The sequence below is a fragment of the Geotrypetes seraphini genome, chromosome 14, assembly GCF_902459505.1.
Source record: "Geotrypetes seraphini chromosome 14, aGeoSer1.1, whole genome shotgun sequence".
NCBI classification, from domain to species: Eukaryota; Metazoa; Chordata; class Amphibia; order Gymnophiona; family Dermophiidae; genus Geotrypetes; species Geotrypetes seraphini.
Window position 1 is genome coordinate 18,384,874 of NC_047097.1, and position 27,384 is coordinate 18,412,257.

Here is a 27,384-nt window from a genome sequence, read left to right on the forward strand (position 1 = left end):
TTTCCATCTGTTTTTCTTGTACAAGAGGAAATTCTTGTGAAGTATATTAAAATTTCAATACATAAAAAGTTTTTAAAAAAGAATTCATTTTAGGCTGGGACACCTACATGGCATAACAAGAAAAGAAGTAGTGAAATCTTCATGTTAGAGGCAGGAACATAGGAACCTGGCCTCCAACTCTATATCACAGAAACTTAGGGCTCCTTTTACAAGGGTGCCTTAGGGCCTTAATGTGCGGAATAGCGTGCGCTAAAATGCCATACGTGCTAGCCGCTACCGCCTCCTTTTAAGCAGGTGGTAATTTTTCAGCTAGCGTGCACTATAGCGCGTGTTCATCTTGTGCGCGCGCTAAAAACGCTAGCGCAGCTTAGTAAAAGGAGCCCTTAGGTAATGATGGCAGATAAAGATTGCAAAGCCCACGTAACTTATTCATTTCCCCTTATTACTGAAATAGCACAGACTTTACTTGGTCCCTTAGCTTTACCTTCGCTTCCCCACTGCCAGATTTCCTTCTTCCTATCGAATGCTATTCCTAAAGATAATTTTTCATCAACTTGCGAGAAAGGGGGCATATGCCAAGCTGAAGGCTCAGAGAGCAGGTCTGTGCCTGCATTACTGTGTCAAAGGTTCTCAGTTCAAACTTGGGTCAGTTGGGGTTGGGGCCGCTATAAAGGAAGTCATGGTCACTGCATGCACAAGACACTCCTGTATGAGTGTATTGCCCTTCCCCTCTGGATCAGCTTGCCCTTAGAGATAATACTGGAAACCTCATTCATAATTTTCAACCAGCATTCCCTTTGAGTTACCCTGGTGCCACTTCACCATTCATGGTTGACCTGCCCTTACATGATCTGTACATATGTTTGATTTCTTTCTCCCTGCTGTCTCTCTCTTGTAGTGAATCTTTCCTTTGTTTCTGGTTGTTTGCTTGTATATACTTCCTTATTTTTAACCATTGTAAATTGAGGAATATCAAATAAATATGAACTATAAAGGTGATACTAGATTTAGGACCAGTGATTACATGGTTCTGGAAGGAGCCTTTGTGTTGGCCCTTGGCCTAAGACCATCATTATAATGACTAAACTAGTTATGCTGGGGGCAGGAGATATAATATACATACTGTATAAGAAAAACCCCTGAGTAGTTACAAACAAAGGATCATGGTGTCAGATCCCAACCCTGGTTCCAATTGGGTTGGAAGTATAGAGTACCAGGAGGAAATTGCAAAATTAAAACAGAAAAGATGGCATATTAAATCATGGCTGAAAACAAGAATAATTATCACAGTCAGTCACCTTTGGTCACCAAGTTCTATATTGTGACATTAAGATTTACCTTTGCTTCCCACTCCATCCCAGCCACAGATATGCCCAAAAGCAACACTACAGTGATGGAACCCACAATTCTAATATCATTGACGTCATCCACCATTATTGCATTACTGTCCTAAAAGATAAAATGACATGTTACTCAGAACCTTTTAGGTGAGATGTCAAAAGTTATTGACAAAGAAAATAGCACTGACAGAATGGAAAGTTTTACTCTTGCCAACTGTCACAATTATGTGCCATTTCATAAGTAACTGAGAGAGGTACAAATTAATGCATGGTCATTTGTGTTTCTGAGATTTCCTTTACTCAGTGAGTCTCCTTATAATTTTATCAAAGAATTGTAATGGAATTTTCCATTCCAGTCCTTTGGTATAATACTGGCAAGTTCAACCATTCACAAAACTCAGCACACATCACAGGAGCTCTAGCTGGAAGATTAGAAAACGGGTAGATTAATTAGTCAGTTGAATAAAATTTGTGGTCCATAACAGTATCAAAAGGCTAGATTTGCTACAGTGCACTACTGCATTAACACTTACTAATGCAGTTAGGGACCTCTATTAGGCACCTGGAGGACACCTATTCTATAAAGCAAAATAGATTGGATTTGACTGGATTTATTTTCTTGATTTACTGCTGTTGACATAAGTATTAAGTGGTGTACAAAAAATATAGAAAAATGGGGAGACCCAATAATCCACAGTGAAAACAATCCACCGATAAAAACAAAAACTGTGGATACAGATGTTCTGGAGATAATTTATTAAACACTGACATATAAAACCATGAAAATTCAATTAAAAAAGTACAATGATAAAAAATACTGTGATAAAAATCCAACTGAAGCCTACACGGGCCGTGTTTCGGCGAACACGCCTTCCTCAGGGGTCCAATGGTTTGCAAACTCACATATAAAAAATTGGACTGAAAACAGTCTATTGTCTTTAAACATGTGAGAAAAGAACACCGCAGAAAAGCTGAAGTAGCAAAAAAAGTCAGTGTTTAATAAATTATTTCCAGAACATCTGTATCCACAGTTTTTGTTTTCATTGGTACAAAAAATATATACAAAGTACATCCTCATACATTATATTACAATTACATCAACATAATGCATTAACGACAAATAAATCATCAGAACAAAACCCCCTTTAATAGTTCATAATATCTTATTCAAGATCTTTAGTACCATAATAATGCTGAAACAATACTGTCTTCAATGACTTCCTAAAAGTTAAGGACATGACATCGAAGATGTCTACTTTCCTTTATAGAATACAAGTGTAACAGGAAATAAGTGTGAGCACTTAAGCCAGCCTTGGAGCTAGTGTAAGTACTTGTGCCAAAATGCTAGAGATACACACAAAGGGCCCGATTCAGTAAATGGTGCCCAAAGTTAGGCACAAAAAAAGATCTGCGCTAAACTAGTATTCTGTAAAGGAGGAGGGGGGGTAAGGAGTCAGCAGCCCATCTGTATCGCAATCAACCCTGCTTTCAGTCCTGGGCCCGCTAAACCAGCTAGCAATGATGAAGCCAGACACTTCAGGGGCCTTCCCTCTTGCCAAATCGCTACAGGCTCTGCCGGTCTCAATTCTGCCCTCCTCTGAAGTTACTTCCTGATTTTGAGGGGGCAGGATTGAGAACAGCAGAGCCTATAGTGATTTGGCAAAAGAGGGAAGGCACCCGTGGCATCTGGCTTCATCATTGCCAGCTGGTTTAGCGGGACTGGGACCAAAAGCAGGGTTGATCACAATCCAGATACACTGCTGACTCTTCACTCCCCCCTCCTTCCGGCAACCTGCAAACTGCATGAACGACTGCCGCAGCCACTGCTGGGAGAAATCAGCTGCCTGTCTTGCATATCAAGCCTATCTTGGACTCGTGACTCCATTCCCCACAGCCAGAGCCCCAGGTAGGTAGTGTTGGAAGTGGCAAAGGGAAAAGGTAATGGGAAGAAATTTTGGATGGAGGTGGAGGGAGATAAGGTGTTGGAGGAAAGGGGGAAGAAGATATGCTGGATGAAGGTGTAGAAGTAAAAGGGACACTGGGAAGCAGTGATCACAATATGATCCGCTTCAACCTGGACACAGGGGCAAAACTCGATCCAGAACGATGGCCACGGCACTGAACTTCCGAACATAAGAATTGCCACTGCTGAGTCAGACCAGTGGTCCATCATGCCCAGCAGTCCGCTCACGCGGCGACCCTCTGGTCTAAGACCAGCACCCTAACTGAGACTAGCCCTACCAGCGCACATTCTTGTTCAGCAGAAACTTGTCTAACTTTGTCTTGAATCCTTGGAGGGCGTTTTTCCCTATAACAGCCTCTGGAAGGGCGTTCCAGCTTTCTACCACTCTCTAGGCGAAGAAGAACTTCCTTACATTTGTACGGAATCTATCCCCTTTCAACTTTAGAGAGTGCCCTCTTGTTCTCTCTACCTTGGAGAGGGTGAACAACCTTTCCTTATCTACTAAGTCTATCCCCTTCAGTACCTTGAATGTTTCGATCATGTTCCCTCTCAATCTCCTCTGTTCGAGGGAGAAGAGGCCCAGTTTCTCTAATCTTTCACTGTACAGCAGCTCCTCCAGCCCCTTAACCATCTTAGTCGCTCTTCTCTGGACCATTTCGAGTAGTACCGTGTCCTTCTTCACGTACGGCGACCAGTGCTGGACGCAATACTTCAGGTGAGGACCTACCATGCCCGGTACAGCGGCATGATAACCTTCTCTGATCTGTTCGTGATCCCCTTCTTTATCATTCCTAGCATTCTGTTTGCCCTTTTTGCTGCCGCCACACATTGTGTGGACGGCTTCATCGAAGGGATGAGACTCATGGTGGGGAAGAAGATTAAGATGAGGATAAGCACTAGAGCAAGCATGGTCCCTTTTTATGGACACAGTCACCGAGGCGCAAAATCTATATATACCATGTATCAACAAGGGATCCAAGAGGAAAAAGAACAAGGAACCGGCATGGCTCACTGTAGCGTTGAAGGAAGTGATCAGAGACAAGAAGACTTCGTTTAAGGAATGTAAAAGATCAAAAACAGATGAAAACTGGAAAAAGCACAAACATCAAAGCAGGGGCCAAAAGAGACTACGAGGAAAAAATAGCCAAGGAGGTAAAAAACTTCAAGCCTTTCTTTCGATATATTAAGGAGAAACGACCCGCAAAGGAAGTGGTACGGCCGTTGGATGACCATGGAATCAAGGGAGTGCTAAAGGAGGACAAAGCCATCGCCGACAAACTGAACACATTTTTTGTGTCTGTATTTATCGAAGAGGATATACACAACATACCGGAAGCCGACAGGCTATTCGCAGGAAACGAAGACGGGAAACTGACAAGGTTGATGGTATACAGGCAGATTAATATGCTTAAAAATGATAAATCCCTGGGACCGTATGGCATCCATCCGAGGGTCATCAAGGAACTGAAAGGGGCTATAGCTGAACTGCTTCAACTAATAGCCAATCTGTCGATCAAATCAGGAAGGATTCTGGAAGACTGGAAAGTGGTGAATGTTACGCTGATCTTCAAGAAAGGTTTGAGGGGAGATCCGGGAAACTACAGACTGGCGAGTCTGACCTCGGTACCGGGAAAGATGGTAGAGGCGCTGATAAAGGAACGCATCATTGATCACCTTGACAGTCACAATCTGATGAAGACCAGCCAGCACGGCTTCAGCAAAGGAAGATCTTGCTTGACGAACTTGCTGTACTTCTTCGAGGGAGTAAACAGGCAGATAGACAAGGGTGACCCGGTCGACAAAGTTCTGCATGAACGACTACTTCAAAAAATTGCGTTCGACAAAGTTCTGCATGAACGACTACTTCAAAAAATTGCAAGCCATGGAATCGAGGGTGAAATACTCACCTGAATTAAAAACTGGCTGGCGGATAGGAAACAGAGAGTGCGGGTAAATGGACAATGCTCGGACTGGAAAAGCACAACAAAGAAAAATGGGGAGACCCAATGATCCACAGTCACAACAAAGAAAAATCTGTCAGTGTTTAATAAATTATCTCCAGAACATCTGTATCCACAGTTTTTGTTATGTTTTTATAGGCGGATTGGAAAAGCGTCATGAGTGGAGTGCCGCATAGTTCGGTGCTTTAATCTCTTCAACATATTTATAAACAACCTGGAAATTGGTACGACGAGTGAGGTGAATAAATTTGCAGACAATACGAAGTTATTCAGAGTAGTGAAGACGCAGGAAGATTGTAAAGACATGCAAAGTGACAAACACGTTCGAAAAATGGGCCGCAGCATGGCAAATGAGGTTTAACGTGGATAAGTGTAAGGTGATGCATATCGGTAACAAAAATCTTATACATGAATACAGAATGTCCGGTGCAGTACTTGGAGAAACTCCCCAGGAAAGAGACTTGGGAGTACTGGTTGACAAGTCAATGAAGCCTTCTGCGCAATGTGTGGCGGCAGCAAAAAGGGCGAACAGAATGCTAGGAATGATTAAGAAGGGGATCACAAACAGATCGGAGAAGGTTATCATGCTGCTATACCAGGCCATGGTATGCCCCCTCCTGGAATACTGCGTTCAGCAATGGTCGCCATACTTAAAGAAGGACACGGTACGACTCGAAAGGGTCCAGAGAAGAGCGAGTAAAATGGTTAAGGGGCTGGAGGAGTTGCCGTACAGTGAGAGATTAGAAAAACTGGGCCTCTTGTCCCTTGAAAAGAGGAGACTGAGAGGGGACATGATCGAATCATTCAAGATAATGAAGGGAATAGACTTAGTAGATAAAGACAGGTTGTTCACCCTCTCCAAGGTAGAGAGAACGAGAGGGCACTCTCTAAAGTTAAAAGGGGATAGATTCCATACAAACTTAAGGAAGTTCTTCTTCACCCAGAGTGGTAGAAAACTGGAATGCCCTTCCGGTGTCTGTTATAGGGGAAAACACCCTCCAGGGATTCAAGACAAAGTTAGACAAGTTCCTGCTGAATCAGAATGTACGCAGGTAAGGCTAGTCTCAGTTAGGGCACTGGTCTTTGACCTAAGGGCCGCCGCGTGAGCAGACTACTGGGCACGAAGGACCACTGGTCTGACCCAGCAGCTGCAATTCTTATGTTCTTAAGGGGGCATGACTATAGATACTGGTTAGTAGAGGGAAAATAAAGAGGGAAAGAGAGAGAAAGAGAAGATGTTGGAATGGGGGAGAGAAGGAAGAGTTAGCAAAAAAAACAACAACTGGCAAATAATAGGATGAGGGAGATGGAAAGCTGTAGAAGCAGAAAGGGGTGCAGAAAAATAAATGGAGAAAAATTGAAAGGAAAAGGTTAAAGTCAGAGATGGATGTAGGAGAGGAAGTGAAGGAGAAAAGAGGCAGATAGACTGAAGACCCTGGAAATAAAATTAAGAAAGGACAGAAGAAAGCAGAAACTGGTATAAATGTGAATAAAATGACCAGGCAACAAAGGTAGAAGAAAATAATTTTATTTTTAATTTTAAGAACAGAAAATGCAGTTTTACTGTAAATTTACATTGCTTTCTTTTTATTTTCCAAAGTGTAGAGTGCTGTTTCTCTTTCATATGGCTTCTTGAGATTTAAGTTTGATTTTGTAGTTGAGTTTTCCTATGTAGGGGGCCTTGTTAATATGTTAGCTTTGGGATATATGCATCACAGATATTTGTATTATATTTAGTGACTTACGAGATAGCTGATAGGGAGGGAGGGTAAGCAGTCTTTATAGATTGGCTCACATGATAATCCAAATTTCTAACTTTGGTTTCTATTCGATCAACCTTTTTTCCCCATTTTTGGAGGGAAAAAAAGGATACCTCAGTTTATCTTTGGATCGGTTTATATTTGAGTACATTACTCCGCTAAAATTTGCGTGGGTTCCATTACAGGAGCACCTGCGAATTTTGAAAAACCACAAGTGCAGTTTAGGAGCAAATCAGAGAGTGCTGCAGGGGCGGCAGCGAGTGCTAAAAAAAAATCAATATTTAGGCTGGCAGGTGGTTTGGCTGTGCAAAAGGCTGTGCAGAAGGGGAAGGAGATGAGGAGGACTCGGCTGTGCAGAAGGCTGATTGGAATTGACCGCTGTGCAGAAGGCTGATTCGCAGACTCAGTCAAATATTCCCTGTATTTTCTGACCGGAAGAGGCAGTCAGAAAATACTGTGAATGACTGAGTCCGCGATTCGCGAATTTGCGGGGGGGGTCTACTGTATATATGGTACAGTATATATAATTGGGGCTGTCTGTTGGTAACCACTGAGATGTGCATGTGTACACTAGCTTCCACTGATCCAGTGGCCATGTAGACTGAAATGATACCGTACAGGGTAAGAAAAGAGGCCTTGTGAGAGGTCCTAGCATGGTTTCAGCAAGTAATACTAGAGTGTGAATATAAAGTATATACCCATTTAACCAAATTTTTTTTAAAAATGTATTTTACATCTGTACAAGTTTGTTTAATAAAGCTCACCTTAAGTAACTCCACAACAGTTTCCGAGAATCCAACTACATACATAGCCACTGCCACAGCATTAGCAAAGGCAAAGATGAGTCCGATTGATCCACCAAACTCAGGCCCCAGACTTCTTGAGATAAGATAATAAGCGCCACCTGTAGATAGAAAACTATTGTTGCTTCCAAGCTACAACAAGAAATCTGCTACTTAAAAGGCTTTGAAAATATAGAAATGTCTTTTTGCAGAATGTTCAATAAGGAAGCAAAGTATGGTTCACTGGTTAAAATAATATAGAACAGTAAACCATGAGTCAGTAGACTCCCTCCTCCTATATCCCATGTTGCCTCTTCCCTCAAAACAAATTCCTCTGTCTAGAGATACTACTAGGAAAATTTATGCAAGCTAGTACTGATTTCCCTAGAAATCTACATCTAACTGTAGCAAACTCAACACTTATTCATTTATAGTTTTCATACACAATTTAGAAAAGTTAACACTATGTACCCTTTGTTCATATGAACATTTTATTTTCTGTCATATGCCTAGACTCAAGTTAAAATTTAAATAACATACAGTAGACTCTCTGTTAACCAGAACTAAAGCAACCAGCAAAACAAAAAATCAAAGACAAACTGTAATAGTTTAAATAAAAATGAAAATAAAATCAATTTCTGGCAGAAATTGAAGTGTAAACTTGACGTGCCACACCTGAGTATGTCCACACTTTGCCTACCACATGTCCATTTGTCTGGAACAGTTTATGGTATGGCATAGTATGGAGTACAGTATAGCATTAGTTAGACTTATTTTTAATAATAACTCTCAAGCAACTAGAAACTACATTTATATGGCATTTATCAATCCCCTTGGGTGCCAGTTAACTGAGAGTCTACTGCACTACTGTATTACCAATATCTTTTGAAGCTTACATACTGCAAATTTTTATAGACTAATATAATCCTTAATGAAAGAATACCTAACTTGACTCTGAATTAGAACATTTTGGAAAGAAAACTTTAAGTGTACTTACCTCCCCTTACTACTCCATTCGTGCAAATGGCAGACATAGAGATACCTGTTAATGTGGTTACTACAACACTCAGGCAGATGACAATGATTCCAAGACCTGAAAAACCCCAAAAGAAACTTGAAGTCTCACCTGCATATATAATATATGCTTGAATAGCAGTTATGTTGCATGACACCAGTAGCATCCATATGTGTGGCAACTGGACTATCAATCACCTGAAATGTACTGAATTTTTGACTTGACCAATGTACAGTACCTGTAATCCTCAAGACAGTAGAAATCAACCTGCCACCATGGATAACCTATAATGTGCTAAAAAAAATTGTTCTTTACCTACTGTAAAGCATCTGAAAAGTATTACCGTAGATACCTGGAAAGGCCTATGCAGCATCCAAACTGCACCGTATTCTGCAATAGATTATTGAATACCTACAATGAATAAGACTTTTGAATGGACCAAAACTCTTCCAAGACCATAAATTCTCTAGACTGAAAGATAAAGTACATGAACTTAATGTCATTATTCATCTGTTGATTTTCATCAGGTTTTGACTTGTAGGAATTTCCAAGCAAATTCCAGCTGAAATGTTCTGAACAAAGTTTTATTATATACTTATATAAGAAGAATAGTGCCAAGGAAAACCAAATCCATCTCATTTCCAGGCTCAGGATGGGCTTTCCTTCTTTCTGAACTTGAATCATGAAAATAATATGATCTGGAAATTATTGACACAGATATAATCACATCACTGTTTGAACATTGGATCACATTACCTGCTAGCTTCTTCTTGTCCAGTTAGTATTCTGTAATTTGTTCTTACTTTAGAGAATAAGACCTTTAGCTCAGTAGAACTATAAGAAATGCCAAATGTCTGCCTACCCTATTATAGTCTTTGAGGGTATAAGGAAGCCTGAATATTTTACCTCCACGAACAAACCCGTTAGTTGCTATTGCTGAAGTTGACAACCCAGTAATTGAAGTTACCATGGTGGCAAGAAGAATTATGATAACTCCCAAACCTGTCAGTGATGAAAAAATAAATGTTATATTTTACTTGTGCTCCATTGTTCTGCAAATTGCTTCTCTATCATTTAAACTTTCAAGCTGAAATGCAAACTTTGAACTGAATAGTCCGAATGTCTCTGCTGCAAAGAAATTAGTGCTATGCTGATACAATGTGATGACTGTATCAGGTGAGTTCTCCTTATTAGTGGATGAGAGCCTTCTTAAATAGCAATGTGCAGAAAATAAAAAATTGGAATACAAAGCAAAATTATTAATATTGTTAGTACTTCACATCCTCCTGGGTATGTATTCTGCATAAGATACCAGTACTGAATTAATTTCGGGAATGGCCTCCCGCCATTTTGGTTGGTCATGCTACCAAACTGAAAAAAATAATTTTAACCAACCAGAATTACTTTGAGACAATAACTAACATGATTTTTTGAACCTGCACTAAATGAAGGGAATGAATTCTCCTTCTTTTATCATCTAATCTAATCCTTGGTCTTATATACTGGGTCATTCCCTAGAGCAGGGGTGCCCAATACGTCAATCACGATCGACCAGTAGATCAGGAAGGCAATGTGAGTCGATCGCGGAGCCCATCCCGGGCTCCGTGATAGACTCGTGTTGCCATCCTGATCTACTGGGCCAATCAGCCTTCCTCTCCAGTGTTCTCCCTAGGGCCTTTTAGCTGGGCGGTCCGCCCAGCTAATTTAGATGAGTGCCCGGCTGTCATCTGCTGCTGCCGCCGCTGCTGAACATTAAAAAAACTCCAAAAAACCCAGCTTGGAGATTTCAGCCCATAGCAAACTTATGCTCCGGGGCTCTAACGTGTGCATGCCGGCTTCCCTTTTCTTCCCTCCAAAACCGGAAGTTATGTCTGGGGTGGGAGGGAGAAGGGAAGCCGGCACGCATATGTTGAGAGCCCTGAAGCAAGCGTTCGCTACGGGCAAAGGCGGAAGACAGGTTAGTGAAGCATTTGCTCTTCTTGCTGCCGGGTCTTGCCTACTTTCTGTTTCCGCGAAGGCAGGACTCGGCAGCATTTCCCCCAATAAATCGATCGCGATCTTGGGCCGATCAGCCTTCCTCTCCCCGACGGCAAACTTGATGTCGGGGAGAGGAATGCTGGTCGGCCGAAGCAGGGAGAGCTTGGGGTGACGTCGGCTTTCGGGCTTTCGGGCGGTTTGGGTCCTGGTCCCCGATGGCAGTGGCAGTGGCTTGGAGGAGGGCAGGGAGAAAGAAAGAAAAAGGGCAGGCAGGGAGACAGAAGGAAAGAAGAGAAACAGAAAAAAAAGAAAGGGAGGCAGAGAGAAAGAAAGGGTAGGGAAAGAGGAAGGAAAAGTTGGGGGAAGGAATGAGGTCTGGAGGAGAGTAAGCATACAGGCTAAAAGAAGGGAAGAAAGATTGGATGCACAGTCAGAAGAAGAAAGTGCAACCAGAGACTCATGAAAACACCAGACAAGGTAGGAAAAATGATTTTATTTTAAATTTAGTGATCAAAATGTGTCTGAATTTATATTTACTGTCTATATTTTACACTAAGGTCCCCTTTTACTAAACTGCAATAGAGGTTTTTAGCGCAGGGAGCCTATGACCGTCGAGAGCAGCACTGGGCATTCAGCGCAGCTCCCTGTGCTAAAAACTGTTATCGTGGTTTAGTAAAAAGGGAGGGGGGTATATTTGTCTATTTTTGTATGGTTGTTACTGAGGTGATAGCGCATAGAGTCATCTACTTTGACCTCTTTGAAAAACCCTGGAATAGGAATGATAATTAACATGTTCTATGCGTACAGTGTGCTTTGTGTTTTTTTTTTTATTTTATTGTTGGTAGATCATTTTGACTTGGTCATTTTAAAAGTAGCTCACAAGCCCAAAAAGTGTGGGCACCCCTGCCCTAGAGGGACTTGATCCGGTTAACAAAACATAATCTTGAAGAGACTGATAAATAGTAATAGAGGAGAAACGGACTTTGAGACACAAGATTAAAAACCAAAACTGAGAACGAGAATTACATTTTATGCTGGATCCTCAATACTGGGATAAAACAGGGTGTTTGATTTAAAGGCCTCACTCAGCCTCAGTTAAACAGCTGAGTTTTTTTCTGCTATATTAGACCCCACTCGTACACTGTCCAATTAACAAATGCCAATGTTGGGCATGTAAAACTGATACTGGAACTTTGTAACTTATGATATATTCATGTCTACAACGTCAACTATACGAGGAAAGACTGGGCAAGTTGCAACTCTACTCTCTAGAGGAGCGCAGGGAGAGGGGTGACATGATTGAGACATTTAAGTACGGCACGGGTCGTGTCGAGGTGGAAAACGACATATTCTTTCCTAAGGGACCTTCAGTCACAAGGGGGCACCTGCTCAAACTCAGAGGAGGGAGATTTGGTGGTGACACCAGGAAGTATTTCTTTACAGAAAGGGTGGTGGATCACTGGAACAAACTACCGGTGCAGGTGATCAAGGCCACTAGCGTGCTTGACTTTAAGAATAAATGGGACATCCATGTGGATCTCTACGTGGGTCGAGCAGCACTCTGACTTAATGGGGTAGGACAGTAGAGTGGGCAGACTTGATGGGCTATAGCCCTTTTCTGCCGTCATCTTTCTATGTTTCTATGTTTCTATGAACAAAGATATGGGTTAAAAATAGTGATCCTTTAACCTATAAAGTTTTAATTTTGAAGTCTTTAGGTTTGGAGAACTGCTTACTCAAAGAGAAATCCCAATTTTTTGATAGCCATAACATTAAAATTAATAATGAAAAATGAGAAAAGTATAATTTCCCTAAATGAGCATCATTGACATTATGTCTCTGGATGCAAGAATATAGTGGAAAAGGACTGTATCATGCAATATCTATTGGATATTGGATTGGCCACCGTGAGGATGGGCTACTGGGCTTGATAGACTATTGGTCTGATCCAATAAGGCTACAGTATTCTTATATTTTTATGTTCTTAAATGGGACAAGTTGGACAGTTACAGCATATGTTAGCAGTTTGATTTCTATTCTCATCAAGTATGTACTCACCACCGCAATGCTGACGTTGATTAAGACTCAACAGTTATTTTTGATATATTGTATATTGAAATCAGTTCAGAAAATTAAACTTAAAATTTTTTAAAGTACCATAAAAGTTTAAACAGTATACCCATTCAACACCAGACCATATCCCCAAAAATCTCCTCTACAAAAATCTTTTCAAAGCCCCAGAGACTGATAACCTGCAAATCTTATATATTTTCTTCTTGCCATGTTCTACCCTTTACCCCACCTTACTGTGCTGACATTACTCACTTGCTGTTCAACCTTCCCAAATAGTCACATCTTTAGTTTGTTATGATATACCATATAACTCTCCTCCATCCTCAAATCCATGATCACCAAATTCCACAATTCAAGGCCTCTTATAGAGAAAGCTCTATCCTGCAAATTAAATGTCAGAGCCATCAGTAATGCCTCTTGTGTAGACCTCAAAATCCTGTGTGAATAGTAACATAGTAACATAGTAGATGACAGCAGATAAAGACCCGAATGGTCCATCAAGTCTGCCCAACCTGATTCAATTTAAATTTTTTTAATTTTTTCTTCTTAGCTATTTCTGGGCAAGAATCCAAAGCTTTACCCGGTACTGTGCTTAGGTTCCAACTGCCGAAATCTCCATTAAAACCTACTCCAGCTCATCTACACCCTCCCAGCCATTGAAGCCCTCCCCATCCCATCCTCCACCAAACGGCCATATACAGACATAGACCGTGCAAGTCTGACCTTAGTTCAATTTTTAATATTATTTTCTGATTCTAGATCCTCTGTGTTCATCCCACGCTTCTTTGAACTCAGTCATGGTACCAATAAACTTCCCTTTCAAACATATAGGGCCATGACCTCTCATATCTCAATGTAATAAGGTCAAATATTTAAACTGTACGCGTTTTCATGGAAAGCCAATGCAACAGTAGCCTTGCATTATGCCTCCTAAAACATCCAAAAATAACTTGTGTTGCCACATTCTGAATTATCTAAAGATGATGAATCAACCTTCCCCAATTGCAGTAGTATTGCAGTAGTCTAGGGATGGCGCAGCATAAACCTGAATGACTGCTCTGAATATTTCCTGGACCAAAACCTGGATAAATAGCTTTGATAATTTTCTCCAGAGGGGAATTTTTATATAGTTTGCATACTTGTAAAGTTGGTGGGGGACCTTAGGGTCAGAAATAAAGGGAAAAGCTATTTGTGCAGTAAACTTTCTTAGTGGAGAAAAATACAACTTCCGAAAGTTTTTCGGCAACACATGGTATTCCACAAGGGTCCATTCTTTCACCACTTTTGTTCAATATTTTTATTGCACCCTTGATGACTCTCTGCTAATCCATTGGTTTTAATGTATTCACTTACGCAGATGATATTCAGCTTTTACATCTGCTAGATTCCAATAATCCTCTTGAAACAATAGCAATCAATAAGAAACTCGAACAGATTCACCAGTGGCTTGACGCTAACAGATTAGCTCTTAATGTTAATAAATCAAATGTTATGCTCTTTCCCTGGAAAGATGGTTCTAAGCTCATTTTTCCAATCACCATCAAGGGTGCCACTTTACAGTTGATAAATAGCATTAAGATCCTAGGGATTATCTTTGATTATAAATTAACCTTTCAAGATCACATTAGTAGTATTGTTAAATCAACTTTTTTCAGACTTCGTCAAATCCGTTCAGTCTCGAAATTTCTATGTCCAAAGTCACTTAACATATTAATTCATTACTTGGTAATTTCTAAAATTGATTATTGCAATGCTCTATTCAAGGGAATAGCCCAAAATTAAATCAGACATTTACATATTATCCAAAATGCTTCTGTTAAACTTATAATGAAAGCTAAGAAATTTGATCACGTGACACCTCTCCTTAAGAAAGTGCATTGGCTTCCAGTAGCTCACCTTATAATGTACAAACTAAGTCTAATTACTTTCAAATCTTTGCTATACAAAACTCCTGCTTTTATTCATAAATTACTGATTCCCTACACCTCAACTAGACTATTGAGGTCAAACAATCAACATTTAGGGAAAATGCTTGAGTACCTGATTGTAAAACCGCTTAGATAACCTTGATAGGCGATATATAAAATCCTAATTAAAAAAAAAAAATTACTAATAATTCCCTCACTTAAAATTATTAATACATAGCGGCAATTCATTTTTTCTGTCACAGCCCCTCAAACATGGAATTCACTCCCTATCTATTTAAGGGAAGAATGCAATTTAGATAGATTTAAGAGCAAATTAAAAAGCTTTCTTTTTAAGGATGCATTTGATAATTAGAAAGCCTGATTAGGAGCCTTATTTCAATTCCACTTCATAACTTCTCTGATGTACATGGATCTCTCCCTTCCCATTGTTTTTCCCATAAGTATCTTACTTACTATCAACAACTTGTATTTCTCTTCCCCTTTTGTAAGGTTAGTCCTTAAAATGTCTTATAAGATTTCGTTTTTGTCGTTTGTTTTGTTGTCCCCTAAAAATCTGTAATTTTATTGATGTGTACATTGCTTAGAATTTTGAATAAATGATCAATCAAATTTATAATTAATCTTGTAACTTGAAGGGATAAACAATTAATGTGTTAATAACGCGAATAACACATTATTTAACTTGCATTAAAAAATTAACATAATTAACAAGGGCCTTGGGGAGGATGTCATGGGCCTTGGGGCCTCCGAAGGCAGCAAGTCCTTCCCTTCTTCCTTATGTAGTCTGAAGGCCCCCCCCCCTCACCTCACCATTTAAAACTTAAGGGCATCCCCGGCATGGCAGTGGTTCTCAAGTGCTGCTCAGGTGCTAAAGAAGTCCTTCCCTTCTTCCCCCCAGGTCTGAATGCCCCCAACTCAACTTTTAAAATTTAAGGGCATCCCTGTTGCAGCAGCGGTTCTTAAGCACTATCTGGGCCTTCTCAGCATTCTTCCTCTGTCACAGCTTGCTGAATAGGGCCATGACACAGCACTTGAGAACTGCTGCCGCACCAGGGATGCCCTTACATTTTTAAAAGTGAGGTATGGGGGCCTTCGGACCAGGGGAGGGAGGGAGGAAGGGAAGGACATCCTCAGCGTCCGGGCAATGCTTGAGAACAGCTACTATGCCAGGGATGCCCTTAAATTTTAAAAGGTAAGGCAGGGGCCTTCGGACTGGGGGAGTAGGGGGGGAGAAAAGAAGGACTTCCAACCTGCGGGGGACCCCTGGTGCTGCCCTGCTTGACCTCCCATTAAACAGAAACCGGGACAGATGGTGGATCCAGTTGTGGTGGGGAGGGTGTGATGCTGAATAGGAGAGCAGTTGGGAAGAGAAAAGGAGAGATGGTGGACCCAGGGGTGGTGGGGAGGGTGAGATGTTAAATGGGAGGGCAGTTGGGAACAGAAAGGGAGAGATGGTGGACACAGGGGTGGCGGGGAGGGTGAGATGTTAAATGGGAGGGAAGTTGGGAACAGAGAGGGAGAGATGGTGGACCCAGGGGTGGCGGGGAGGGTGAGATGTTAAATGGGAGGGCAGTTGGGAACAGAAAAGGAGAGATGGTGGACCAAGGGGTCGTAGGGAGGGAGAGAGAAAGGGAGAGATGGTGGGGAGGGAAAGAAGAGATGTAGGAAGAAGAAAAAGGGAGAGAGACTGGATGGGTGCTGAAAGCACAGGGTAGTAACACCAGTGTCAGTGAATGAGATTAGAAAGAAAATCACCAGGCAACAAAAGTAAGATAAATTATTTTATTTTTATTGCACTGTACAAAGGGTGCCTTTTAATTGTGATTTTTAATCACAAATAATCATAAAGATTTTAATTGATGTACAGCCCTAATATGTACACAGATTTCCAAAAAGAAACTACCTGGACTGTTTCTGAAAATTAGCACAAGGGATGAAAGATAATTGAGTCCACATACTTTGCACTTGTTTTTTGTGTGGGTGGCTTAGAGGCTGTGTCTTTGGGAAAACACTATAAACACCTACTACTTTCCTCTTCTCTGAACTATGCCTCCGAGAAAACCTCTTCACTGTCCAGCTGAAAATATAAATTTGAGATTGAGGGATGGTAGACTGAAGAGCAATGTAAGAAAATTCTACTTTACGGAGAGGGTGGTGGATGCCTGGAATGTGCTCCCAAAAGGGGTGTTGGAGAGGAAAACGGTGACAGAGTTCAAAAAAGCACGGGATGAACACAGAAATAATAGTAAATATTGAAGAACTAAGGCCAGTACTGGGCAGACTTGCACGGTCTGTGTCTATATATGGCCAAATTTTGGTTGAGGATGGGCTGGGGACGGCTTCAATGGCGGGGAGGGTGTAGATGGGCTGGAGTGAGCTTTGACGAAGACTTCAGTAGTTGGAACCCAAGCACAGTACTGGGTAGAGCTTTGGATTCTTGCCCAGAAATAGCTAAGAAGAAAAAAAAATTTAAATTGAAACAGGTTGGGCTGACTGGATGGACCATTCGGGTCTTTATCTGCTGTCATCTACTATGTTACTATGTTAGAAACCATATGGAAACCCTTGCATATTGTTACCTGAGCAGTAAGAACAATTTCAGCTAGGATATTTTACCTGGGTAAAAAGCACTTATCCAGATATAGTGCTCCCCCGCAAATTCGCGGTCAGCGGTTCGCGGTCCCGGTCATTCGAGGTAACGAAGGGAATGGCAAATATCAGGCCCCTTTTATAAAGCCATGGTAGTGAGTCCCAACATGGCAAATGCGATGCAACCCATAGGAATTGAATGGGCTGTGTCACATTTGCCACACGAGAATCGCTACTGCAGCTTTGTAAAAGGGGCCCATTGTTTCCAAATGAGATAAATTATGATGTACTGTAGTCCTACCATTTAAAAAATAATAGAATTCTGAATGGAAATTATCATCTTCGCTAAAGATGTTAAATAAGTCTAGTTAAAAATGTTTCCTACTTCAGGCAATTCTCACACCTTTGCATGAAGTAATGCCTCTTAATGATCTCAATAAGTTACCAAACTGACTTTTTTAAAAACTAATGGTGTGTGACACCCTTGAACAAATACTTGGCAATATTATAACACAGACTTCTCGTGAAAACTCACTCACATGTTCCTGACCCTGCAACTGTAAGACTTCATTTGATATGCATCATAAAATTAGCAAGACCTCTTTAGTCAGAGTCAATGGTAGTGCAAAATACACTCACCTGAGTTAAAGAATAATGCAACGTTTCCTAACTTTAGGAGCAAGACATATAAATAACTCTCTCCCTCACACTGTATTGGTCCTATGATATTTTCTGTGATTTAAAGTGTTTGCTGAAGACATCTTTCTTGTACATAATTTTTGGCAGGATCTTCAAAGTAATAGTGTACACTGAAGCCCTTTTTTACCTAAAATGGCATGAATATCAGAAAGTGAGGCAGAGCTGAACATCCTATGGCATAATATGTATCATATATAGTATGGTACAAATATGGAAGCAGTGAGAGGTGTATTATTTCATGTAGTCTGGGCTTGCCCTAAAATAAAGAACGTCTGGGATGAGGTTATTGAGTATATAAAACAATTTGATAATATAGGGGTCCTTTTAACTGATTTAGCACGTGCTAAATGCTAAGGCATCCATTATATCCTATGGGAATCTTAGCATTTAGAGCGTGCTAATCTTTATCACAAGCTAAATTGGTTAGTGCACCTTAATAAAAGGACCCTATAATGCCTGAAACTTTGGCCTGTGCGGGGGACCTCAGGATCAGAAATAAAGAGCAAAAATTGTTTGTGCAGAAAACTATCTTAGTGAGGAAAAATTATTCTTCAACAGTGGATTCATTCTGAAGCCCCATTATTTTGGTAATGGCATTGTGTTACCTGGGTATAAATTATATCACTAGGATAGAGTAGATCAAATTGGAGGGGGTTGTGTTATATGTTAAAGAGGGAATTGAATCAAAGAAAATAAACATTCTACATGACATAGTGTTAAATCCATATGGACAGAAATTCTATGTGTGAAGGGAAGGAATACACAGATAGGGTTATTCTACCATCCCCCGGGACAGAATGAGCAGACAGATGAGGAAATATTTTCAGAGATCAGGAAAGTTGGCAGATTGGATAACAGTATAATAATGGGTAATTCAATTACCCAACAAATGTTACATCAGGGAGTGCTAGGGAGGTAAAATTCCTATATGTCATAAATGACTGCTTCTTGGAGTAACTGGTCCAGGAACCAACAAAACGGGGAGCTATTTTAGATTCGGTCCTTAGTGGAGTGCAAGACATAGTATAGGAGGTAACTCGAGACGGGACGAAATGTGAGGTTATTAAATTTGCTGATGACACCAAACTCTGCAGCAGGGTTAGAACCACGGAAGACTGTGATGACCTGCAAAGGGACCTAATGAGACTGGAAGAGTGGGAAAAAAAGTGGCAAATGAGTTTCAACATAGAGAAATGCAAGGTCATGCATGTAGGGAAAAAGAACCCGATGTTCAGCTACAAAATGGGGGGGATCATTGCTAGGGGTGAGCAACCTTGAAAGAGACCTGGGGGTGATGGTGGACACCACATTGAAATCATCGGCACAGTGTGCGACAGCCTCAAAGAAAGCGAACAGAATGTTGGGCATCATTAAAAAGGGTATCACAATCAGGACGAAGGAAGTCATCTTGCTGCGGTATCGTGTAATGGTGCGCCCACATCTGGAATACTGTGTCCAGTACTGGTCGCTGTACCTCAAGAAGGACATGGCAGTACTTGAGGGGGTCCAGAGAAGAGCGATTAAACTGATAAAAGGTATGGAAAACTTTTCATATGCTGACAGGTTGAAAATGCTGGGGCTGTTCTCCCTGGAAAAGCGGAGACTTAGAGGAGACATGTTAGAAACCTTCAAAATCCTGAAGGGCATAGAGAAGGTAGACAGGGACAGATTCTTCACACTGTGGGGAACCACAAGTATAAGGGGTCACTCGGAGAAGTTGAAAGGGGACAGGTTTAGAACAAATGCTAGGAAGTTCTTTTTTACCCAGAGGGTGGTGGACGTATGGAACGCGCTTCCGGAGGCTGTGATAGGCCAGAGCACATTACAGGGGTTCAAGGAAGGTTTAGATAGGTTCCTAAAGGATAAGGGGATTGAGGGGTACAGATAGAAGTAAAGGTAGGTTATAGAAATGCTCAGAAACCACTTCACAGGTCATAGACCTGATGGGCCGCCGCGGGAGCGGACCGTTGGGCGCGATGTACCTCTGGTCTGACCCAGTGAAGGCAACTTCTTATGTTCTTCTTAAGTGAGCCTTGAAGATGTATGCAGGCAAATAGAAAAACTAAAAACTGACAAATCCCCGGGTCCGGATGGAATCCATCCAAGAGTTCTGAAGGAATTAAAGGAGGAGATAGGAACTACTGCAGCAAATTTGCAATCTATCTGTGAAAACAGGCTTGATCCCGGAGAAGTGGAAGATAGCCAATGTTACGCCCATCTTTAAAAAGGGATCAAGAGATGACCCGGGAAACTACAGACCAGTGAGTCTGACCTCGGTCCCGGGGAAAATGGCGAAGCACTGATAAAAGAAAACATCGATGAACATTTTGAAAGAAACTTACTTCTGATAACCAGCCAACTTGTTTTCTGAAAGGGGAGATCATGCCTAACTAACCTATTGCACTTCTTCGAAGGAATTAACAAACGGATGGACAGAGGAGACCCCATAGACATCATATATCTAGATTTCCAAAAAGCCTTTGACAAGGTGCCCCATGAACTCCTACTCCGGAAACTAAAGAACCATGGGGTGGAAGGAGACGTACATAGATGGATCAGAAACTGGTTGGCGGGTAGGAAACAGAGGGTAGGAGTGAAGGGCCACTACTCGGACTGGAGGAGGGTTACAAGTGGGGTCCCGCAGGGCTCGGTGCTCAGGCCGCTGCTATTTAATATATTCGTAAATGATCTAGAAACAGGGACGAAGTGTGAGATAATAAAATTTGTGGACGAAACCAAACTATTTAGTGGAGCTCGGACTAAAGAGGACTGCGAAGAAAACAAACTAGGGGAATGGGCGACGAGATGGCAGATGAAGTTCAACGTTGAGAAATGTAAAGTATTACATGTGGGAAACAGAAACCCGAGGTACAACTATACGATGGGAGGGATGTTATTGAATGATAGTACCCAAGAAAGCGACTTGGGGGTAATGGTGGATATGACAATGAAGCCGACAGCATAGTGCGCAGCGGCCGCTAAGAAGGCAAATAGAATGCTAGGCATAATCAAGAAAGGTATTACAACCAGAATGAAAGAAGTTATCCTGCCATTGTATCGGGCGATGGTGCATCCGCATCTGGAGTACTGCGTCCAATATTGGTCGCCGTACCTTAAGAAGGATATGGCGATACTCGAGAGGGTTCAGAGGAGAGCAATATGTCTGAAAAAAGGTATGGAAAACCTTTCATACACTGAGAGATTGGAAAAACTGGGACTCTTTTCCCTGGAGAAGAGGAGACTTAGAGGGGATATGATAGAGACTTACAACATCATGAAGGGCATAGAGAGAGTCAGATTCTTCAAACTTTCAAAAAATAAAAGAACAAGTGGGCATTCGGAAAAGTTGAAAAGGGACAGATTCAAAATGAATGCTAGGAAGTTCTTCTTTACCCAACGTGTGGTGGACACCTGGAATGCACTTCCAGAGGGCGTAATAGGGCAGAGTACAGTACTGGGGTTCAAGAAAGGATTGGACAATTTCCTGCTGGAAAAGGGGATAGAGGGGTATAGATAGAGGATTTCTGCACAGGTCATGGACCTGTTGGGCCGCCGCGTGAGCGGACTGCTGGGCACGATGGACCTCAGGTCTGACCCAGTGGAGGCATTGCTTATGTTCTTATGTTCTTATGACATGCTGAGGAAAAGACTTCACAGTTTGACATGCTGAGGAGAGATTGAAGACACAGCTTCTCAGCTCCCAAAGTTGAGCATGCACATGGTATGGGCACTGCCAAAAAATGTAAAGTGATAGTGCACTTGACAGTGCCTGTACCGGGTTCTGTGGGTGATGTCAACCACATGTGAAAAATATTATGCCTGCTTCTCCTCAGAGAACTCCTGGTACCCAATCTGGGTGCACATCCTTAATATTCTATAACACTATATGCAAATTTTTGGAATGCCACTGACTCACCTGTGCCTCTCCCATGACCATGCCCCCTTTGGAGTTGCACTCAGTGTTATAGAATAGCACACAGTCAGATGCATAAATAAATCCTAACTGTTGCCAATTAAAATCAATAATTGATTGTTAGTGCCCAATTATTGCAGTTAATTGGCTTGTTAGCCAATTAAGTTATATGCATATTTCAGGATCGCACCCAAATTTTGGTGTGCAAATTTGGGCAACCTTTACAGAATAAGGGGTTAAAATGGGAGCCCATAAGGACATCACAAAAGCTAGAAATGCTGCTGGGGTTACAGGCTTGTCCATATTTAGCCAACTCTGCTAATTAGGATATTTATTAATATTAACATATTTAAAGCATGCAGATAAATGCATACAGTACCTATCCCAGCTTGGCCTATAATCCAGGACAGTCGGATGAAAAGCATCACACCCCAGATGTTCAACATGCATCTGACCTATGTTTAAAAAATACGAAAAATTATTATAGCAAGAAAACAGAAGCAAAATATTTTTATTTTATTTCCAAAATGCTTCATTCATCCCTTTGGGTTTTCTGCCCAATTATAATCTATCCCAACTATGGTTATATGCTCTGTGTGTTCATTTCTAGCTATTTTGGGCCTGATATTCAAAGGATATGGGCTCCTAACCTTGAGAATTATGCTCCTAAATTGGTCCATTTGAAAATTTACTAGAGCTGAGTGTAGGGTTACCAGACATCGGATTTCCCTGGACATGTCCTCCTTTTCCAGGACATGGCCGGGGGGCTGGACAGCTTTTCAAAACCTGGCACTTTGTTTGGGTTTTGAAAAGCTTCCTCTAAATCACGTCAGGTAGGAGGAAATCCACGCCTGCAGGGATTTCCTCCTGACTGATGAGATCAGGAAGCGGGGGGCGGGGCTGGGACATAGCAGGGCGGGACTAGGTAGAACTGGGAGGGCCTGGGGGGCAGGTCGAGGGGTCCGGATTTTACTATAGTAAAATCTGCAATCCTAGCTGAGTGCCTAAATTCATAATTAGAATTTCACTAAACTCCTAAATTTAGAAACATAAAAAATGGGTGGCAAAAGCGACAAATTTAGGACAGGGAAAAATGTAGGAAATAAGCACAGATTTCTAGCACTAGGCTCATAAATTAGGCTCAAGAGGATTGAATAGAGGGTGGCTGGAGGATCCAGAAGGGATATGCTAGTTGGCTAGAGAGTTCCCATTGAATGGGTAGGAGGTTCAGGGGATCAGCTCAGCAGCATTGGGGGGAACAGGATGTCAAAGGGATTAGATCAAAGAAGTAATAAGGGGGATGTGTGTTAAGAGAGCACTCCCATGACAAATCTATGCTATATTATTTATTTATTCGTGCTTGGGCCTGCACTGTGTTACCTGCAGTGATAGCAGGAGTGCTCCGTGCTATCTGTCACTGAATGTATTGCAATGTTATGTAGTAAGTATCTGTTCTGTGCTGTAAATGTACAGCAGATGCTGGACACCAGCAGGCAATTCAAGGCCCTGGCTTGGGATTTCAACTTATTATGCCCTAGATTTCACAACTAACACACTTTAGTAAAAGAGCCATTTAGGCTCCTAATTTTGGCTGAAAATAGGATACAGGAACTTTACTTTAGGAACTCAGGGGGGTAATAATAATAATAATAACTTTATTTTTGTATACCGCAATACCACAAACAGTTCAGAGCGGTTTACAATGCAAGAGACTATACATATACAGCGAAGATACAATGCCAGGGAATGTATTATGCAGTTGAGAACAGTTTACAATGCAGGGGACTGTACATATTCAGCATAGGTGTTTATACAGCGAAGATACAATGCAGATTTACAATGCAAGAGACTGTACATATACAGCAGAGATATTTATACAGTAAAAATACAGTGCAAGAGACTTGTAGAGCACGATACGATGCAAGAGACTATATAATGTGGTTAAGTGGATTACTATGCAAAGATAGTTACATATATAGCGAGGATACAGAGTGGTGAATGGCCAGAGAGTGCAACCAGCACTTATGGGAGGGTGCCGGGGGGGAGGGGTAAGTAGGAAGGAAGGAAGTGTTGGATTGAGGAGGAGGAAAGGAGAGATCGGGGGAAGGAGAGGTGGTAGGGTTTGATTAATTGGAGGGGAGGGGTTCGAGAAATTTATCATAGAGGTAAGATTTAAGAGATTTTCTGAAGGATGAGTAAGAAGGGGCAGATGAGATGAGGGTTGTCAGGCAATCTGTCCATTTGCCAGCTTGGAATGAGAGAGTTCTATTAAGGAATCTTTTGTAGGTGCATCCCTTTGGGGATGGGTAAGTAAACAGATAGGCATTGCGAGTTCGATTGGTGCCTGGGAACGCAAAGTGGTGAGACAGATATATCGGGAACAGGTCAGTTAAGGTTTTGAAGCAGAGGCAGGCAAATTTGAAGATGACTCTCGCTTCTATTGGTAGCCAGTGGTACATATTCAGCCAGCAGCAGTAAGTGTTTTTTAGCCACCATTGGCGTATTCCTGGATATTCAATCTCAGTTAAATCCACCTGTTTGGTGCTAACTGCTAATTTTTAGCAGCACTTAATTGGCTAGTGCTGCTGAAGATAACTGGTTACCACAAACTGAAAACTGGCTATTTTGGGAGTGATCCAGGATCAGAGTCGACACTTTGCCTATTAAGCGCCGATATTCAGTATTTAACCAGCCAGGTTAACCACATAAAAGAAAGACCACATAAAAGTCAGTCCTGTCCTTATATGGTAACCCATAGCCAATTATGTGTTGAATGACAGGCTATGTGCTAGCTAGCTTCAATGCCAGTGCTTGGACAATGGCCTGGCCTTGAATTTAGTGGCCATTGTAAAATGCTGATTGCTGCTGGCAGAATATCGGGCCCATAATTTTTATCCCTGTCTCATCAATAGTTCTTCATCTTAAGAAGCACAGATTGCAGTCCCCTTCAGAACCAGGCACAAATGTGTATGTAAGACATTCAGTACGCCTTCATGTTGAGTAATGGCTGGAGCTCCCTTCAGCTGCCTCTATCATTCTAAGCTCCTGTTGACTAGAAGAACTGGAAATGGATGTGGACGTTGAAACCAGATCCAGAAAAAACAACAGAAAGAAACCCTCTACACACACAAATCACACCAAAAAACAGAAGGGGCTGAAAGGATGACTGGACAAATTGGAGATATCACCAACTTCATTTGTTGCAGAAAAGGCCCAACATTCCTTTCAGCAGCATCAGCAAGCAGCATCGGTTATCGGCAAGTTTTAGATTTTAATTGTCTAAAATGTGCTTTTAGATTGGATGACCTTTGGAAAGAGGAGGAAAAACCTACTGCTGCATGAATCTTATATTCCTTTTGGAATCTTTGTGACCCCTGATAAAGGTGTCTGTTTCAAAACCTAGCCATGTTGGGTCATTTCTCTAATAAAGGAAGTTGGTGATATCTCTAGTTTGTCCATTGAAACTAGCTTCCCCATATGTGGCAGTTAAGCTATCAGGCCAATCTAAGCTTTTATTTTTGTAAGCAAAATTCATTCTTGAAAAGCATTGTATAGGTGCTACCTGATCCTAAAGATATTGTAAAATTGCTGAGTTTATCATACCAGCACACCCTTTATCCATCCAAACTTCACGAATCCCCCTTTTTCTTCCTCCATCTTGTTTTCTGTTTCTTCATCTCCTGGCATGCCATCTCCATTAGCAGTAGATCCTGGAGTTACTGCTATGCTCTAGATGTCCAACAAAAGAAGAAAGATTTCACTTTTATTACTGATAAGCAAAATGTACATAATGATAAATCTCACCTTTTGGGTAAAATCTGTGTATTGCAAAATATATAAATGTGCTTTGTATGCACATAGGCAGTGGAAGGGGATTGGCCTTCAGGATCATGACCCAAGAAACATTATGTAAAGGACTTTATCTTATAGATTCAAAATGCCCAATAAGGCCATGTTTCTAAAATTCTTCATCAGGGCAGTATCAAATCTGAGTTCACATAAAAAGAACACCTAGGCCCTGATTCTATAAAGTCCACCCAAAGTTAGGGGCCTATATCAGCGCCTAATTTAATCGAACAATAGGCTTAGTCAGTGCCGATATTGGTGCTCAATACCTCACAAGGGAAGATTAAGTTCTTACCTCTATAGTCTTCTTTCTAGTAACAGGGCATATGAGTCCTGACAAGTGGGTTACTTTCCCCAAACTACAAGTCTTTGCAGAGGAATGTCATCTACATTTTTTTCAGCTCCACTTCCTTCCCCAGTGGGCTGTACTGCATCCCTTCAGTTTGTAACAAAGCAGTTGATAACTACTACAATAGGAGACATAAGAATGAAGGGTATGGGGAACTTCCCTGATAAGACACTTCTGTTCTTCTCTGTAACATGTATAATGAACAATGTTAATCAAAACATATCACAAAAAACAAAGTGGAATAACAAATCCATCTATCTGAGTGCAACTGGCACTAACATTTATGGAGTTTGTATACTCTCAATTGCATTTGTAACAATAATTGCATTTGTAACAATAATTTGTAACAATAATACCTGACTACGGTAGTATGAGAAGATCTCAAGTTCTGGACAGATATACTTGTCCGAGACATTAAGCAGATGAATAATTACACTGACAGGGCAGGACATCAAGACTCATATCCCCTGTTACAAGAAAGAAGATTATCAAGGTAAGAATCTAATCTTCCCTTCTGCTGCACGGGGCATATGAGTCATGATAAGTGAGATGCATCAAAGCAGTCCCAGGTATTTCTCACAGTGTCTGTAACATCAGATGGATGGCTTGCAGCTCCAATTAGTTTCTAGAACATTTTCTCTGAGAGGTAGTGCCATCCTTGAACTGGATGACCATTGCAATGACCTCCCGCCACCCCCCCCCCCTCCCAGCCATAGAGGCATCTGCCATCAGGATCATCCACAAGGCTATACAGAGTGATATGCCTCTCGACAGAGACTCTGACTGGAGCCACCAAAGCAGGCTGTACCATGCTTCTGCTGTCCAGGCTTGTGGCATCTGGAATAAATCCATCTGCTGGGACCATCGGGACAACAGGGTGCCCTGAGTGAGTGCATATGAGTCTTTGCCCAAGTCACAACCACTACGGCTATTGCCATCGACCCCCAAATGGGATGGAATCATCAAGAAATCTGAAATTTGTCTGTGATCTTCTGTTTTCCTGGTTTGAGAAGAAAGACAAGGCCTTCTGCCATATTGAAACAGATTCCCAAATACTCCAGGGATTGGGTCGGTACCAAGTGACTTTTCCAAAAGTTGACAATCAAACCCAGATCCTGCAATAGCTGGACCACTGGTGCCATAGCTTTTTCTCCCTCCAACTTCGACGGGGCTCTGATCAGTCAATCAT

General features: G+C 41.5%; 1 protein-coding gene across 5 annotated transcripts in view; it reads right to left on the reverse strand.

Moving 5' to 3' along the window:
- Positions 1 to 27,384, reverse strand: part of SLC12A1 (solute carrier family 12 member 1) — a 138,648-nt gene that overhangs the window by 90,578 nt on the left and 20,686 nt on the right. For 4 of the 5 annotated variants that reach the window (XM_033920349.1, XM_033920345.1, XM_033920347.1 and 1 more), the window contains exons 3-7: positions 25,604 to 25,729; positions 22,380 to 22,455; positions 8,804 to 8,899; positions 7,789 to 7,928; positions 1,339 to 1,449 (exon numbers count right to left, since the gene is read on the reverse strand). In XM_033920349.1, the coding sequence (XP_033776240.1) occupies positions 1,339 to 1,449; positions 7,789 to 7,928; positions 8,804 to 8,899; positions 22,380 to 22,455; positions 25,604 to 25,729 (549 nt within the window). Of the gene's footprint in view, positions 1 to 1,338; positions 1,450 to 7,788; positions 7,929 to 8,803; positions 8,900 to 9,727; positions 9,824 to 22,379; positions 22,456 to 25,603; positions 25,730 to 27,384 lie in introns of all 5 variants that reach the window. The other variant, XM_033920346.1, reaches the window with a different exon arrangement.